Source organism: Thamnophis sirtalis, unplaced genomic scaffold, assembly GCF_051295495.1.
Source record: "Thamnophis sirtalis isolate CommonGarterSnake01/CBP01778 unplaced genomic scaffold, rThaSir2_p1.2 scaffold_5, whole genome shotgun sequence".
Classification (NCBI taxonomy): Eukaryota; Metazoa; Chordata; class Lepidosauria; order Squamata; family Natricidae; genus Thamnophis; species Thamnophis sirtalis.
In genome coordinates, this window is record NW_028261385.1 from 123,074,731 (window position 1) to 123,094,659 (window position 19,929).

General features: G+C 35.2%; 1 protein-coding gene across 3 annotated transcripts in view; it reads left to right on the plus strand.

The window, feature by feature from the left end:
• Nucleotides 1-19,929, plus strand: part of MEIS1 (Meis homeobox 1) — a 176,030-nt gene that overhangs the window by 132,193 nt on the left and 23,908 nt on the right. For all 3 annotated transcript variants that reach the window (XM_087716823.1, XM_087716824.1, XM_087716825.1), the window contains exon 9: nt 6,533-6,609. In XM_087716823.1, the coding sequence (XP_087572949.1) occupies nt 6,533-6,609 (77 nt within the window). The remainder of the gene's footprint in view (nt 1-6,532; nt 6,610-19,929) is intronic.

Sequence of the window (19,929 nt, forward strand, 5' to 3'; positions counted from 1 at the left end):
TTTCTCTCCTATCTCATTCTTTATCTAGAAGCAGATCCAGTAAAAGTCAACTTTTTAATCCTGGTATCAGCAAAAAGTCCTTAAACAACTTTGTCATAACTTTGTCCAAGAAAGAAGAAGCTTTTTTTAATCTTGATCAAATAAACTAACATTATGTTCCTTCTTTTTACTTCTAACAGTCTTAATCTCCAAATATTGTTGTAGGATTCAATTTCTCTTCAATTCTTTATCCCTTCACACAGGTTTCTTCAACAAACCTCTTTTGTAAACCCAATAATTTCATTCTCCTTATTTGACATTTACATCTTCTTTTTCATTTTTAAAACTGAAGCCAGTTTCTTTTCTATATCAGGCATTGCTTTCCCTATCATTATCTTGGCCTGTCATTTTACTTGTACTTTTGATACTTTCACTGTTTTTTCATATAAAATTTGGTTTACATCTGTAACTTCTTAATTACCAGTCTAGTTTATTCATAAAAATAGGTATCATCACCAACACTGTTGATATTGCGGTTACTATCTTCTGCTTCATTCTTCAAATATCTCCTTTAATATTTCTGATGTTATAATGTATTGGGACATTTAAGAAGTCCCAATATTAACTAACATGAAGAACATTTTTCTATTTTTTCCTTCTGTTTAGATGCTTTAAACCCCTTTAATGTTCAGTTTCTAAAATCATAAAGTTCCTTATCTTTGTAATAACTTACAAAAGCAAATAGCTTGAAATAGATCTATACTAGTCTCCCTTTATTTCTTTGTCAGTAAATATAAATTTAACACAAAAATAGTTTGTTGTGAAAGTGACTGCCTGTGAAAGCTCCTAGATTGGGGCTAAAAGATGAAAGCAGAAGTAGTATGCTCTGTACCATATTTGGGTAGATCAGGTGGCCCTGATAAAAAACACAACAGCAAAATTATCCAGAACAAGTCTGCTTCCCATGAGAAACTCTTCAGTTATTTCCACAAACTTATAGTAAAAGTCAATATTCCAAATCTATGTGGACTTTTAATTCACTTGTAGCTTTCTTAGATCAAAATATCATTTTCCTTTTTGCTGTTTATTTAAAATTCTTCAGGTTTGTAAGGTTGTAATTATTTTCCTTTTGGTTGGAGTTGAAGATAAGCTCACCCTGACGACATTTAAAACATGTCATTCTGAAGGTGGCTAATAGAAGTGATTTCCAAAAGTGATTAGAAAACGAGGCTTGTGAATTTAGTGTTCTTTAAAGGGCTCTGCTGAACTTGTGAGCAAAGTCTCTTCATCTCCTGGTGCTCAAACCGACTGAAAACTACTGTTCTGTAGTCTCTTCATGAGAAGCAGCCACATGTGGGCAATCTCTCATCCTGTCCTTATCTGAAGAGGTTCCAAGGAACCGACTGATTCCTTGGGCTTTGCTGTGATTTTCCCAGAGATGACTTTCATTTGCCAAAACTCCCCTCCAAGTCACTTGGAATCAGCCATTCTTGTTTCCTTAAATGTGTCAATGTACAATATATTCTGAAATGTATTTGTATGACTAAGGCAGTCATAGAATGGTATCCATTTGATAGAAAATGTCCTCAAAAGAGGCCTAAAACAAGATGGAGTGACAACATCAGCAAGTATTCTGGGCCCAATTGGCAAAAGAAAGTTCAGGACCATATTGGCTGGAAACATACAGAAGAAGAGGCTTTCATCCTGCAGCAGATAGACCATGTCTAAAATGATGATGATGATTTTGAAATAGTATGAAATAACTTCTGATTTAATCTTAATGAATGTTAGGAAAGTCATACTTGATACATTGTTGAATAAATAATAAATTCATAAAAGTCACTGCTATCAGAATTCTGTTGTGAAGCTTCAACTGAATTTGCTCAGTTTGAAACATATACACACACATGTTTGTATAGATAGATAGATAGATAGGTAGATAGGTAGGTAGGTAGGTAGATAGATAGGACAGACAGACAGACAGACAGACAGACATGGTGGCTTAGTGGCTAAGATGCTGAGCTTGTCGATCAGAAAGTCAGCAGTTCAGCGGTTCCAATCCCTAGTGCCACATAACGGAGTGAGCTCATGTTACTTCTGCCCCAGCTTCTGCCAACCTAGCAGTTTGAAAGCATTTTAAAATGCAAGTAGAAAAATAGGAACCACCTTTAGTGGGAAGGTAACAGCGTTCCCTGTGCCTTCAGCATTTAGTCATGCTGGCCACATGACCACAGAGACATCTTCGGACAGCGCTGGCTCTTTGGCTTTGAAACAGAGATGAGCAATGAACGACTAGCACATATGTGCGAGGGAACCTTTACTTTTACTATATATACACACACAAACACATATACAAACATACACACATACATGGTTCCTTCAATATGCCTTATTTTAAGGGAGATACATGTTGGATTGATTCTGGGAAGGGAGCATAAATCTGACCATACATAATCAGTGTTTTATAGCTTTTGTGTTAATGCAAATCAAATGTAAAAAAACATTCCAGAAAGAATAGCTCTGGCTACTGCTCTGCTTTATATAAGGTCCTAATCACTAATTCTTATTTTAAAATCTAAATGTGATTTTGTTTTCTCTTCTAATGTGTTGCAGCTCTCCCAGAGACTTGAGTGAATCCTTTCTCAAGTTCCATCTTGATCAATTGTGTGCAAATAATTAAGCTTTTAAGAGATAATGGTATGAGGCTAATGTACACATCAAAAGTAAAGATCTCAAGTCAGTGTTTATTGAACAGTGGCCAAATCTCCTTTGATATCTCAAAGTGATCTCGGTGATAAGTATGCTTCTTAGCTAAAACCAGTGGGATGTTAATAATTGACTGATTTTAAATAGGATTCCCTCATTTTGAAACAATAACAACAACAACCAGATGATGGTGCAAAGTAGGAATGACTGATAGATTAAATCCCACTCTGCATAATGAATTTCCTCTGTTTTAATGTTAAAATAGTAGTTATCTGGAATATCACCCATTCTTATGCTGCTGCTCCTGTATCCTGTAGCATGTGCCTTTCTCGCCTCAAGGATGAGAAACCAACAATGCTTTGAATGTTTTTAACATGGCCTAGCCTGTGGCATGTTCATTCTTGGTCTATTTAGTGCCCTTCTTGCAATGTAGAAGGAAGAATTCTTACTTCCTTACAATAATTGTATTATAAAAATTAATGTTTCAAGCATATGAAACATTTTGGATTTTTTTTTAAAGAACCAGCCTCATTACGATTTTTTTTCCCCTGGGAGAGATTATCTCCATGAAATAATGGCTTTCATGTGATTATTGCAATTACAGTTTTTTCATGAAACTGAACATTGATGTTAAGCCAATAACCAGACAGTGGGGGAGGGGAGGGAAGAGGAATATGAAAGAAGAATCAGATGACTGAAAACATAGCACAATTTGAAATAATTTTGTTCTAATATTTTAGTATACTCAGGCATGTGGCTGTGTGTGCATGTGTTTTATTTACAATCATCATATTATTCGGATGGCTAATTTTAATCTGTTCTTGCGTCTATTTCAAAAAGATCCAGAACAATTGAAAATTGCTTCATGGAGACAGATTTCTCAGTCTCAGTAGCTTGAGGCTGCCTTGGAAATTCTTGCTTCCTGCATGGAATTAGGCATAGCTTGCTGAGATATGCAAAACTGGATCTGTTGCAAGGTGGTAAAGCAATATGAGAAAGAAAATACTTTTGAATATTAGATTAAGCAGCAGTTATGTCTAAATAAATAAAGCCCCATTAATCTGACTGCAAGCTCTCCAAAACAATTTGAGAATATAATCTCAATTTTAAGAATAATTGCATTACTACCGAAAATGATCAAATGAGCCCAGTGAACAAAACAGAATGGAATAAGGGAGTTGGAAGAGACATTGAAGGTCTTCTAGTCCAGCGGTCACCAACCAGTGGTTTGTGAACCACTGGTGGTCCATGAGAAAATTTTGGTAGTCCACAGAAAAAGTATTTGCATTTTTATATTGCACTAAGTACTATTTATATTTTTAAAAAAATTATATTACTGGTCCACGGGATTTAAAATTATGAATTTAGTGGTCCCTGAGGTTGGCAAAAGGTTGGCAATCCCTGTTCTAGTCCAGCTCATGGCCCAAGCTATACCATTTCAGATAATTGACTGTCCAATCACTTTTTAAAAGCCTCCAGTGATGGAGCTGCCACAACTTCTGAAGGCAAGCCGTCCAATTGGTTTATTGTTCTCATTGTCAGGAAATTTCTCCTTAGTTCGCAGTTGCGTCTCTCTTTGGTTAGTTTCCAAACATCTTATCTTGCCTTCTGCTTTGGAAAATAGGTTGATCCCCTCTTCTTTGTGACAGTTCCTCAAACATTGGAACAGTCTAGTCATCCCTAGTCCTTCTTTTCTCTAGACTAGACATGCAACCATTCTTCAGTGATAGTACAGTTTGATAATATCAAAAGCTAGGGCCATTAATCCAGTCTAACAAACTTTGTAAAGCATGAATGAGCAACATAGGTTCCTAGGGAATGAAGGGACCCAAGGTCCCTACATTAATGATTTCTGAGTACAGGTTGTATAGATTTCCATCATCTTGATGTAAGCAGTGCTTACAAAGTAAGAAGTGTAAGCCTTGAAATAGATAAGTACAGTTCAAAAACAAAACGGAATATGCCTCCTCTCAAAACACATGGAATCCTGTATCTATATGCATAACATAGTTTCCGTACAATGAATCTTGGTTCCCCAAAACTAGTGAGTTCCAGATCATTGCAATTTGCCCATTCCTAGTTTAGAACTGAACTGATAAGTACTACTAGAAAAAGTGAGTGTTGACAATCGGGCTTGACAAATAACTTGCAAGTGCTAAGTGCTAGGTATTTCGGATATCACATGATCAACATTTCCAGATAAAATGTTGGAAGTCACAACCAACCTAGAGGGATAATTTACTTCATTTTTTTCTTGCATAATGAATCCCTCCCATCCCATGTTACCTTTGGGGAAGAAGAGCCGATTGTATTGATGGGTATTGTTTTAAAAATGTGAAACTTTACATTAGGGCCTGCCAAAGGTTTATACTAACAAAGCCAAAGACAAATGATCATTACTGTGAATGTAAGAAACTGGCAACACTTATATCAGAGACTCATTTATCATAGAACTGTATGTAAGGCATAGTAAGACATCTCCAATGTTTATTTACTATTTCTCTAAAATAAACCATATAAGTTTCTCTTTATGTAAATGTTTTGTAGCTGCACAGCAGTTCACCTTAAAATGTCAAGCTACAATAGTGCTTAAGTTTTCCTTTATTACCTGTTACAGACTTTTTTTGTTTCAGTGCTGGAAAGCTGAAATGTTGAGCTCAACAACCGCTTTCTGGCCATTGTTACTGACCCAAGAGTCGGCTTTCAACTAATAATATAAGTTTTCAGAATTTGGAATACTCTTGGAAATAAAAACCAAAATCATTGTGGATCATTGATCTGTCAGCTAATGTTTCTCTTTTTGTTGTTATGTGTATGTTTTTAAAAATGATGAAATCCGTCTTAAGAGTATTAAAATAACCCTTTTATCGCTATATAAATCTACATAACCTTAGAATATTGACAAAAATGATTGTGCAGTGATTATTACAACCTGGACAACTTATCAATGTATTTGCCACAATATTTATGTATTAAGGCAAATTTTAAAATATTGATGTGGTTATGATTTTTATAATTTTTAAGGAGAAAATGTAAAGAAAGCATTCATATTTTTTTTAAGAACTAAAAACCTTTAACTTTTTGAATTATGATCGTAGCAATGCCAACAGTGGGTGGTATTTTTTCATTGAAAGGGGAACTTCAAATTAGGCTAATATTTAGCTGAAAACAGTATTGCCTCTGAGATCTGTCTTCAAATGTTTACAATTTCACTGTAAATTATATTAATATATCAGCATATAATGAATGCATACAAACATGCAACATGAAGCTATGGAAAAGCAAGAAAGGATCTTCCTAAACAGTGCTGAAATTAGTGGAATTTCTGATGTGTTATTTGTATTCCTTAATCTTAACAGAATTGAATTCTGAGCAGTATATACAATCACTGATTTGAAGCAAAAGTTAGACAGCTGGATTGAATCATTAGAACAAAAAATGGATTCAAGAAAGAAATATGCTAAACATCAGCATAAAACATGAATATGAAAGAAGTTATTTATTCAAGATGCGGAAAATGACAGTAGGCATGACTCGTTTAAAGAAGAGTTAAAAATTTAGTTCTAGCACAACAACTGTCTTCATTTAGTATCAAAGTACTTGTATCTCAGGCGGTTCTTTCTACACTTCGCTAATCATTATAATTGACTTGTCTTTTACTGCCATTAATTATATGATGTAGTAGTCCATTAATAATTATGAGAGTGACACACCTCAGCATTTTCATCTTTAATTATAGATACTACGTTTTTATGATTCAAGAAAATGGCTAATAAAACTGTTTAATAAACACCCACACTATAGATACATAGGTAGAGATACTTATATATATTTACTTGTCCTACAGCACCCTTATCCTTCAGAAGAACAGAAAAAGCAGTTGGCACAAGACACGGGGTTGACAATACTTCAAGTGAACAATTGGTAAGTAATTATACTTCAGTATTTACCCAGTATCAGAATTACAGCCTCTGGCAACTTGCAGCTAATGGTTTGCATTATGATGGTCCACCTTTTAGTAACTTTCTTTCTTAGTTTAGGCAAATCCAGCATTAGCCTAGAAAATGCTTTCAGCTAATGGAGCCAGTGATTTTGTTCTCCTTGTGTTATGGCTATTGGCTTTTACACAACAGTGGAAATAGTTAGGTTTCTTTTTGTAAGTGTCTGCATGGTGATTAGGTAGAATGGATTTGTTTTTGACCACCTTTCAGGAAATCAATTTCTCAACAGCTAGGAAATTACGAATGAATTGACCATTATTATAGTTATTTCATACTCATTTTAGTGTACCTTTGCATGCAATGTTATTCAAAATTGCTGCAGTTGAACATAGAGTGGTCTAAATCTTTTTAATGTCTCTCAAGCCATGAGGTAGAAAACTGGTTAACATAATTACTAATAAGCTAATTAGCAAAAAGAACAAGCAGAAATATAAATGTCCAAATCTTGGTTTAAGAGGGAAAATAAAACTTCTTAAAATATATTAAGTTTTTGTTGTTTCTAATAGTATAGCTCTTAATAGGGGGAAAATGCAGTTAAAAAAACAATTTAGTGTGTTACATTTGTTATTTATATGAAATGCAGGCTTCACACTGAAACAGCATTTAAATTATATTGAAATCTAATGCTGTGTAAAATTAAGTGAATCTAATTAATTGTCCCAATAATTTTAGATTAGTGTTTACGATATGGAAATCTTATCATCTTTGAAGTAATATTCAGGAAATGGCCAAGGCAAGCTCCAAGTGTGATGTGAAAAAGATCTAGACAATTTTTTTCTCTTTTTTTATTATTCGAAAAGTGTCAGAGATTAATAATGCTGAGACTTTGATTACAAGGGTAATCCATTTTGGTGAATAAATTTGGTTTTGATGCTTTATTGCACCTGCATTAACCAGCTTTTCACAGACAGAATGACTAGAGACCAAAGAGAGGGGCTTCAGATATATTAAACTCTTATTATAGAAAATGTAATTTCTGTCAATATAATCCCATGTATTCTTCAATTTAGTACTTTGGAGATAACAAGCTACTTACAATATATTTGCCTTCAGAGGATTAATTCACAAAGTGCTATCTGTAAGACACAGACAGGCTCATATAATCAGAGCTTGTAAAGGTTATCAATTGGTGTGACCTTACAGCAGACATAGGAGATCAATTTTCTGTAGCCTTTTAAATATGTTGAACAATGAGATCAGAGAATGCTTTGTGCGTTGTTTTACACTTATTTTTTTGAATGCAATGTACCAAATAATAAATAATTATGTGTTAATCACTAATAAGGACATCAGACTATAAAAGCACATTTGATGCAGATTTATTGTAATAACATGCCTGGCTTGTATGTCTGTATCTTGCTTTGTTGGATCCTTAAAATGGGTATGCAATTTTGCAAATCTGTAATGCTACTACTTACAAAGTTTACTGAAATTGGTCTTTGCGGTCAAATTATAACATATTGCAGCCATGCATTGGTAAAAACGTAGACAAAAGTTTCTGATGAGGTTATCATAGTGTTGTCTGCTTCTATATAAAGAGAAGAATACATTTGGACATTTGTAATGCACTGTTGTATCTCTATTTGGGTATCTCTAGTCTTTTACTAGCAATCTTAACTTAGTAATAAATTCTAGGAAATATTGTGAAAGAGAGTTTTAAAATATAGCCCTTAGGTTACATTGAATAATCAGAATTTTGTATTTGGTTTCATTTTTGTTCTACTTCTATATCATCGGCTGTAATGTTGTTGCAATTCAGTGCATTTATTTTAACATTTCTTCTTTAGTATTATGTATGTAAATAACCCATTAAATATTTTCTTAAAGGGTGGGGTTTAATAACCGAAAACAAAATGTTAAAACATGAGTTATTTAAGAGTCACATTAAAAGGGATTAAGAGCCAAATTAAAATAGAATGGCCAAGAAATAAAGGGGGAAAAGATTGCGAAGTTCATCAGAGTTCAAATGAGACAAGGCATGTTGGTTAGAGCAGGAATTTAGAAGACAGTTTTTGTTAGGGCTTGTACCGCTTTATTTTCTAGCACTGTTTGAAAAACTCAGATCCCTTGAAGTGAATAGGTCATATTCCCTGAGTCAGGATTGGCTAGAAATATATAAACTATATTGTATGTTATTATAAGCTTGTGAATTATTCTAGCCTTCAAGGATAGATTTGAAACCTAGATAATATTCTATCAACAATTATGCTGGGTATGACTAACATGTAATATCCTAAGGGAAAACAATGTGGTTTGTGATAGCTTCCTAAATACTTCATTTTAATGAATTCAGAGTATTTCTAAATAGTGCTGTGCAAATAGAAAGACTGTGTGATGCATCTGGTCTCGGATATTTTTTTTAAAAAAAATCTGACTCCTGAGCAGCTGAATATCCTAAGCTGAAATTCTAAAACAAATTGTGGCATTTGGCATAAGCCCTTGGTCAAGTATTAGGGCACTTCTCTTTGTATAGGAACATCCTGTTTCTCAAGGCAGGGGTTAGACAAGAGCCGCCCTATCATTAGGCAGAGTGACTACGTGATTGCTTTGCATATCCAAATTAAAAGCCCAGAAGGTATTGGAGATAGACAAAGCTATACATGCACTGGACTGCCTGCCCTGTATCATCTGAACTATTCTGCCACATGCAAATGAAATAGAAACAGCCAGCATTGAATTAAAATTCAGCTGCCAAGCTGGATGACTTCTCCATGAAGAGTTTTGGTGAGGGTGAGGGCATTTTAGATTTTGCTTCAGGCAGCAAAATGTCTTGGAGTGGCCCTAGATTAGCCTCTACTTTCAAGAGCAAGGCACTTGAGAGAGAAATAGAAATGAGCTTCACTGTCAGCACCTATACAACTTAAACTGGAACTCCCGGACTTTGGATGCTATGCTAAAACAAGCCAATGCAGAGATAATGTTTCATGAACAATTATGTACACTGTGACTATAGCTCCTCATTGTTCAAGGTATGAATCTTTTGTCTGACATCAAACAATTAAGGTGGCCTTAAGCAAGCCATTCCTCTCAACTTTAGCCTTCCCAATGCAATTTGGCAGGATCATATAGAATAGCTTTACCTTGGAGGTTGGATTATATTACATTATACATTAAATCCTCTGTTAAATTAATTTAAAATATTTTTATAGCATCTTATGAAACAGTTGACAAGATAAAATTTAAAGCAATAAACTAGAAAGTAGTTAACTAAAATGAAGTTTACAACTCCTACAAATTTTTAAAGCACTATGCAAATTAGGACTGTATAAAGCATCCAAAAGATGTGCTTGCAAAACGTGTTAGCACAAGTGGAGCCCTTTCTGTGCATGTACATTTAGACAGCCTGGAACAATGTGTGAAAAAGTTGTGTGAGATTTCCACCTCTTTCAAATACTTTACATAGCTCTAACACAAATTCTAAGTCGTCAATTTGTAATGGTGCCAGTTATATATTCTACAATAGGAGAATGAAGAATTAAGCTCAAGTTATTGACTTGCCCAAGGCAGCTATCTCAAATTAGTAGTAGCACCTATTGGTAATCACAGGTTTGCCTTGTACCAGATTTTTGGATTGTTCTTCAGCTGTCTTTCCACTGAGCTGGGATCAGAAGTGGCATTCAGCAGGTTCTGACAAGTTCTGGAGAACTGGTAGCAGAAATTTTGAGTAGTTTGGAGAACTGGTAAATACCACCTCTGACTGATCCTGCCTCCATTTATTCTCTGCCTCCTGAGTCCCAGCTGATTGGGAGGAAATGGAAATTTTGCAGTAACCTTCCTCTGGAGTAGAAAGGGAATGGAGACTTTACAGTATCCTTCTCCTACCACACCTGCCACGCCCATCAAGCCACGCCCACAGAAACTGTAGTAAAAATTTTGGAATTCCGCCATTGGCTGGAATAGGTCCTTTTTGCCTGTTCTTTGGAAAATATTTCCAAGCAGTTAACATAATTTATTTCAGACAAAGTAATTAATGGCTATATTGTAGAGAACTGTACAATTATTCTTTTTTCTACAACAAAAATCTAATCTATAGGCTAGTTTTACCTTGTTTAGTTGACACATATATGATTCGACTGCAATTCTCTGGAATTTTTTTCTTTGTTTAAATCTTTCAAAACGTATTAACAACCATGAACATTCTTAGTCTGATGAGTTAGTAAATGTTGCAGAGATTAAATTATGTTTGAATGGCAGTTTGGATGTAGATCAGTTCTAACATAACATAAATGAATGATTGCAGTATGGCATGTGTGAATACACGAATACATGAAGTTTACTTGAAAAACAAAAGCTTGTGACTTGAGAGTATGATATTTGAATAAAAATATATTGGATTTGCTGGCCTTCTGAAAGAGGAAAAAAAATCAGAATGCTTTCTGAAAATACCTTAAATTATTTATTTTGATATATCTCAAATTTAACTTAACAGTTATTTGTATAGGTTGATTTCCTTTCAGGTTGTTTTTTGAGCATATACCTTAAGATCACAAGATGCTTCAATTATTTTAAATCAGCAAAACACTGGAATATTATGACATTATAGCTGGAGATAAATTTTTAATTTTTACCAAATATTTCCAATGAGAAAACAAATGGTTCTAAGCTCTGAATCAGACATAAAAATTCAAATAACAGTAAAAGTTTGTAATGCAAATGTTAGGATTTAGAAGATTTTGACTCTATGATCAACCTCTGAAGCATGTAGTAGTAATTGGGAAGCATCTGAAAAAGAGGAAGTAATAGGGAACATCCTCCTGTTTCCTTTCTTTGTATCGGGTATTTTGTGACTTAAATACTTTTATTAATATAGCCATTTTTGTTAGAGTGCTAATGAGATTGTTTCAACATTCCATATGCTCTCGCTTATTGAGAAGGGTGGCTGCCCCTCTTTTAAAGCAGTGCTCTTATGAGAAGTAGTGTGATAACTAGTTGATCATTGTTATATCCAAATAGATGAAAAGACTTGCATGATTATTTGATAGATTTCTACCACATTTGTTTTTTTTGCTGGGCTGACCTATGGATTGCTGGTCAGTATTTTCCATGCTCCTCCCTCTCCACTGTGCTTTTACTTTCTCTAATTTAGCTCAACTTTGATCTGCTTTTTTTCCTTGTCCTTGAGGTTGAAATTGTTTTTCTAAAGCCCACCTAGTGGCATTAGTGAGGAGCGGGCTGTCATGGGAAATGGGATAATCTCTCTCTGTCTCTGTCTCTCTCTCTTCTTTCCATCTAACGTAACATGTACACTACAGTTAAACACAGGGTCAGATAGTGTTCCATGAAGTCTATCAAAATATTCAAAGTAATCTAGAAGTTCTTACTTTGAATATTTGATAGGCTTCTTACTTCTTCAAAGTAAGAACTTCTAGATTTTAGAAGAGAAATCATTCCATATTTGATGATTTCTAATGTGAAGGAACGGAATAAATATGGAAGGACAGCTTAAGCTGCTAATGAACTCCATGACATCTGCAGGTAGACACATAATAATTAAGATAAAATATATGCCAAAGCACAGATTACCTCAAAAAGGTGATAAAAATCATGGATTCTTTTCTGTATGCAAATATATTTCTTATAATTTTCAAAAAAAAATGTGTAGCCACTCTGCTCAAGAATATAGAAAATGAAAAACAGCAGGTCTTTTGGTAGTTTCCAATCAAACACTACTTGCATTTCAACATCGTTTTTGTTACACACTCTTAAATTGGGTTAACAAATTTAGGCATTCATCAGATTGATATTGTCGACAACTTTTATGAAAAGTTATCGATTTGTTCAGTTGTGAAGGAGAAGGAGGTATGTATGAGATGATACTCTTATCTCTTATTCCTCTCTCCCACTGCTACTATTGCTTTCCATACAGTGTTATCTTCTGTTGTTCAGTCCACCTCATAACAGGATGAACAATTGTACATTCTCTACATTACTTTATATGCAGGAGCATAGAAAAAGGCCTAGCAGTGTAGGTCTAAATCAGTGGTCAGCAACCTGCGGCTCTGGAGCCGCATGTGGCTTTTTCATCTCTCTGCTGCGGCTCTCTGTCGCTGGACGGCTCCACAATTGATAGGGCTTTCGGTTAGGACAGGTAGAGGAAAAATGATGCCGCAATAGGAGGAGACACTATGGTGGGGGAAACAGACTTCCGGTTGGCTCCAGAATTGAATGGGGGGGGGGGCTTCCGGTTAGGATTTTTGTGGGTCTTTGAGTGTTTAAGGTTGTCGACCCCTGGTCTAAATAATAGTTCTTTTCCAAGTGGTGAAAACCTCAGTAATTAAGGGACTCAGAAAGAGTTATACATAAAAAATATCTCCTCAAACTATACTTCTATGTACAGCCAACCCCTTTTTCCCATTAAGACAACGTTAAACAATTGTGCTGTATTTAAAGGAAGTGGATAGCTTATTATTAAAAATTTAATACAAATGCATTCAGGGCAAGTAGATCATTTAGTTGGTTTCTCACAATCTTTTTCCCACCTGTAAATTCTTACGCTTTCTGTCCAATGGCACAATCCTGTGGTCTCAGTGTCCAAGGAAGCAGCTTTGGGAAATTGCAAATGAAATTTGTGTTCCTCTAAATGAGAGGCCAAAGGCACTCCAAACTCTCTGGATTACATTGCATTGTTTATGCCTGGTGACCGGAATCATTAGAAAGGAAATTGATATAATCACTGCAGTATCAATTTGGAAATAAAGCCCTTGCTTATTTTAAAGTAGTTGAGAGAGTTAGGGCAGGTTTTCCTCTTCCGCTGCAGAACACCTACGTATTGGGATTATAACTCTGAAAATTTTAGGAGCTTTACTGAAAGCACAAGGCTCTAGGGGAGGCTTACTCAGAGCTGAAAAGATGTATATATCACTGTTTCTTCAATGGACATGGATAGCAGTGGATTTTATCTATTGGGGGCTGGTTATTTGGGATTTTATTTACCATTTTTAAGTGCTTAGATGTGTGGTTGCAAATCATTTCCAAGCATTTCCAAATACTTTTATGAGCAATCAGAGTTACAATAAATGCAAGCACTTGGCTGTAAATTTTAAACCTTCCCAAATTATCCAATGTAAATGATCTAAAATCAATCAGGGATCATCATGTTTCAAGGGAGAGTTTTCCTTTTATCCTATGCTCAGGCATGATTTAATAATGTCTTTAGAGGAGCTGTTTAAAGATTTAGCTATAGGCTGTTTGCCCAAGATAGTAAAAAGACAAAAAAGGCAAGGGAAAAAAACAAACACGCAAAAAAACAAAAAGAAAAAACCCAGATGGCGAAAATAATGTGCAATAGCATAAAAGGCATGGGTAACATCATGTATGTCAGTTTGGTCAAACAAAATCCAAATTTATGGAAAGGGTTTATTTTTATCCTGGTCCTGTTTAGGCATTTGTCCAATATAATTGTAATGAGTTCTGTTTACAATTTATTATTCCAGATAGGTGTTGCTCTTTGAGAATGCATATTATAACATTAAAAGAGGGCTATTATGAAATGAAAAAGTGAAGTGTTTTTTTATCTTCTATTTAATATTGTGGGAAACTTAATTACACACTTAAAATAAGTAAAATTTTATTTGGATTGTGCCCATTCAAAATAGGTCTGTTGAATTGATCCTGTAAATGCTGATTTAACAGCAGTTGAAAATAGCTATCCCATAGCTGTTTTAATAATTTTTCCCTGCTTTTCATCTTCCATGTTTAACTATTAAGGTTTATGTCTGTATTTTTTTTACATCTGTGCCATTTCTTTATATTTAACTAGAACGAACTGATCAGCAGAAATAACTATTTATTTATTCATGTACTTATAGCAAAAGCACTTAGATTTATATACCACTTTACAGTGCTTTATAGCCCTCTCTAAGTGGTTTACAGAGTCAGCATATTGCCCCTAACAATTTGAGTCCTCATTTTACTAACCTTGGAAGGATGAAAGGCCAGGTCTGGTGGGATTTGAACTGCCAAATTGCAGGCAGCTGGCAGGCAGCAGAAGTAGTCTGCAGTACTGCACTCTAACCACTGTGCCACCAAGGCTCCTTATGCACAGACTCCTGGTAAGACCAACCTATGAGAATTTATAACTATTAGTTAATACAAAACTTTTAGTTAAAACCAGCCAATCAATACAGTATGTAACAGTACATAACAAACCTTACAGAGGTTTTGGAATTTATTTTTTGTTATCCAATGTGATCAAACACCTCTCAATCATGTACAGTTTCACTAGTATATGTCTCACAAATTGTCAGGCCCAGACCAAGAATGACATACACTCCAGCCAAAGTTCAGTACTTTATTTGCTCATACCAACCTATTGTCCTATTAAGTCTTTACTACTCTAACCCTAAAAGATATATACTGGGAGGTTCTAGGGCAGTGTTGCTGGGGTGGGTTCCGCCAGGCACTACTGCCAGTTTGCTCATGGGTGCGCTATGCATGCATGTGCAATGCAATAAAAATTGTTCTGCACATGCACAGAAGCAAAAAACAAGATGGTGCCACCTATGGCGCCACCCGGAGAACCGGTTCGAATTGGTAGGAATCCACCACTGCAGTGTTGATGAACCTTTTTGGCACTGAGTGCTGAAACGGGAGCATGCACGTGCATGGTGGGAGCACCAGAAACCGGAAGAGCTGCTCTCCCAGTTTCTGGTGCTCCTGTGCGTGTGAAGATCAGCTGTCTGGTGCACATGTGTGTGCCAGAACCTGGAAGAGCAATGGGTGATGGCTGTCATGCCCAGAGAGATGGCTCTGCATGCCACTTTTGTCACGCATGCCATAGGTTTGCCATTACCGTTCTAGGGAATGGTTATTTTAATGTATTTCCTCTGTCTTGCATCCAGCCTCTGACCTTTTCTCCCTCCCTCCCTCCCTCCATCCCTCCCTGCCTTCCTCCCTCCCTCTCTCTCTCTCATACACACACCCCCTTGGAATGAGTCCCACCTTCCAGGGAAACTGCCTTTTCACTGTAGTCCATCACACACTTCTCTCTTCATAGACACAATCCATCACAAAAGGTCAAAGTTCATTATCCAAGATAAATACCTTGCTTGGTAAACCAACCTTTCTGAGCCATCCAGCATTTTGCACATGGGCAAGAGAGGACTTCTAGATGCTGCCCCCAACAATTTCCCAATGATTTGCAGTCTTCTGGCCTTATTGGGTCATCCCCTTTCTCCCCATGAAAATGAATGAATGCACACTAGAGAGCTCTGCTGAGACAGAGTGTTGCTCTTCTGAAACAAGAGAAGATGCTCTGAGATCCTGCAGCTAGGGCGTGCCTTGGTAGGCAAAGTACTTCAACCTGGCCCCCCTGGCAGAGTGCAGCATTAAGTTCAAAAGTTAGCTGGAATCTATTTTGTAACCCTATAAGGACATCTACCAGACTAGGCAAAACACCATCATTGGCTCCTTTCCAAATGGAACTACCGTAAGCTGTTGCAAAATCATCAAAAAAAAAAAAAGTAACACGCACCCTTTCCATTTTTTAGAAGAGGAACGTTCCACTACTTTCTTAGTCTGACAATGCACATTTTATTCTTTAAATAGTATTATTCTTAACTACCATTGAAGAAAAGAAAGTGCCAGCTTTTAATTTTAGATTTTCAAATTGTATTTAAAGAGTGGTCAGAGGGCAAAAACTACAGCAGAGGAAAATACTTACAATGTTGGGGCCACTACAGAGAAACCTTTAGCTCTGTTCTCATCTTGCACTGCATAGCAGATCAGCGGATAATATAGTATGGAAGGTTAAAGCTAAGCAGACTCGTCTAGAGTTTGGATAGACTCTAAAATTAATTGAATAATATAAACCCTAAAAAAATCTTTAAAATCAATCAAAACTGTTTTGGATGTATAATAATAAAACTCCTTGAGAACCATATTAAATTATTATTAGAAAAGTTAATGTATACCTTCCAAGAAGAAGCCATAACTTGAAAAGCAACTGTACTGTGATATATGTTTTGTTTTGGAATTATCTTTCCTATGACTAATTTGTTGCTGAAGATAAGTTTATAAACCAACCTTAACCTGGTACCTTCAAGACAGGCTGCAATTCAAGCTTTCTTACCTCCCTGCTTGCTTGACTGCTGGTTGGAATTCTCAAAGCTGAAATTCCCATGCTTCTGGAAGGCATTGGCGGCATTAGTTAGTTATTTATGTATCACACTTATCTGCTCCCCATCTCACTATCAATCAACTCTCATACAAGCACTTATTTTCCCTACCTGTTTGCAAATGTGAGCACATGTGCCCTGTCCGTGCAGGTGATTGGCCTTCTGCGCATGCGCTTTGGCTTGAAAACATGCCAAATAGGATGACATAGAGCCAGGGATTTCCACTACCAGTTCACCAGTCCGAACTGTCTGAGTATCACCTCTTAACAATGAAACAATGCAGCTTTTGTTGATTTTTTTTAAATCCCAAGATTCAGTGCAGTTAGCTGGTAATTTTCAGAGAAGTTCCAATGGATTTGAGAAGGCTGAGTTAGACAAGAGACATGCTTATGGTAACATCCAATACCCAATATTATTTTTTTAAAAACCTTTTAAAATGAATGCAATAAAGGAAAGATTAAGAAAAGTAAATATAATGTGTGAAAACCACTGCTGAGTTCTTTGAAACATGACAATGAGTCCAAAGAAATAATACTTGTAAATCTGGTTAATAATAGCTGGCAAAAAATGTGAGATATCTTGTTTATCAAGAAATAATTTACTTAAGACAGATATCCATGGCTGTTTTCACATATACACACAGGAAGCAGTAAATGAGAGAACGGGAGACATGCAGTGCGAATAGGACAAAATAAACTGTAGACAAAACAAGGCTTTTAAATACACTGAAGGTGTTTAGTTGAGAGTTGAGATAAACTTTACTTTAAAAAAATGAAAAGGCCATTTTCAATGTTTTACCCCAATAAGATGATTATAATCATAGATGATTATAAGGCATTCTCTATCTAGCTCAGAATTTACCTGCCTGATCTTTTTTGAGTTGTGTAATATTACTATTTTCATATTTAATAATTAATTTGGATTGGTGGATAATAGCAGGAACAAAATTCCTATGGTGTTAAATCTCTGTTATAAAGAGGAAATCATGTAGGGACACGAGGATCCTGACCATAAGTAGTGAGCAAGGTAATTAGATGGAAATATTAGTTATGGTCTTCTTTCAGAACACAAAATAAAAATCGATAGGAAGCATGAATTAATAAAAATAATTTCTAAATATAAAACAATCAATAGATGCTGACTTCTAAACACTTAACTCTAAAATTCACATAGCTAATTTAAATTTGTTCTCAAGGATTATGAATAAAATGAATCCTTGTGCCTAAAACTCAAGAGGAAAACAAGGAACTTTAGGGTAGCTATCAACTAATAAATATTGAGTTAAAAATTCATCTGGGTGGCCTGTTTTTTTTTGTTTTGTTTTTTAGTACATTCTGAATTAACCTTAGCACTAGAATGGAATAAAATTCTCAACATCAAAAAATACATGCAATTAACTTAATCTCTTTTGAGTTGCATGGAATTAATCTTCAAGGGTGCTGAGACAGGAAGATAACTGTCCTTTGGAAAGGCTATGGGGAGATCATTGGTGCTTAGGATAAATGAGTACAAGTAAACTTCTGGCAATCAGTTGTGGGAGTCTTTGAGAGGTGAATAAATCTTTGAGTTAATGACTTATCAGACATTCTGATATTCAGTGTCCTAAATCCACTGTGTAATAACATCTTTAGCCCCTTCTAATCCTAGCAATGCTTGGGCAAGAGGCAATAGGAGAGCAGTGTGTTTACCTACTTATATTTCTACCACCTTGTTAGAGCTGCAGTGGAATTAATTTCAGTTTACAAACAAAATACAACTCCCTTGAATAAAAAAACCTCCCATATTTTAAATAAGTGTATCTGCAGCACATACATAGATACTTATGCCAATGGTAAGATTAGCAAAAATGTAAAGATTTCAATGTGGGACCAGATTCATTGGGCTATATTCAAGATTTTGTCTGCCAACTTGCACAATCAGTTTTCTTCTTGCATTTCTGAAGCATCTTCATAAGTCCAGTCCCACCCACCCCCACTTGTATTTGAGATCCTGGAAAGCAGATTTAGGGAATGGGGCTGATGGCAGAGAAGAATGGAATATAACTCACTCTTTGTCTCCTTTAGCTTTCTATTTCATTTCCTCTCCTATTACCTAGAGAAAGTTATAAACTCTAGTAACATAACTATCATATTACCTTTTTAAAAATTTTCTACAGTTGTGTACTTGTTTCAAAATATATTTTTCATTCCAATTGCTTTAGCTGAAATCCAAGATACAAAATGTGTGTGTACAGACAATAAAAGATTAATAAAAGTGTGGTAATTACAGTAAAATACTGATAAACTTATATTGTGCAGCTGATACACAAGCTATCTCATAAATTTTGTTTTTAGGAAATGCAAAATGAACCTTTACAAAAGGATATCAAGGTTTATCAAAAACAGACTAAGAACCTGGAATTTGTTTGGAGGCCCAGGACTTGATCTATTTTTGAATAGATTTAGGAACCTTTGTTGGAATATATTTTGTCCTTAAAGAAGTTTAATTCCATGTTTAATGATTAGACCCAAAGAACTAAATTGCCAACAAATTAGGAACTGTTCCATCAGAGCTTCATTTTCTCTCTCATAACATGGAAGAATCTGAACCTGCATAAAAGAAACTCCACATTGCATTGTTAAAATGATAATTAAACATAAGGCAAATATTGCTGAATAAAAGTGTTCTTTTCATGTAGAGATAAATAGGAAGAAAATTCTTGTAAAAAATATGTTTTATATCTTTATTCAGTGGATCATTTGTAAAAGAAAGGGGAATGGATTTTTTTTAAACAGGAAACAAAAATACTACTAGTTTTCTGAATTAAAACTAATATCACTTAACTATTAAATGAAATATACTTTTCCTGATTATATTTACTCATTACTGAATGAAATCTTTCACAGTTTCAGAAACTTAACAGGCTTAGGGTTAAGTTTATGGTTCAGGAAACTTAATTATGGTTTTCTTTGTTCATTGAATTAACAAATCACCAGCCAGAATTCCACTAGTTGAGGGGTTCATAAACGGATGTTTGCAACAGACAGGCAAACTATAATCTGGAAATGTTAACACTAGTAAATTTTAAGTATTTCAAATATTTTAAATGATAAACCATGGTTACAACTACCCTTTGTGTTCACATTTAT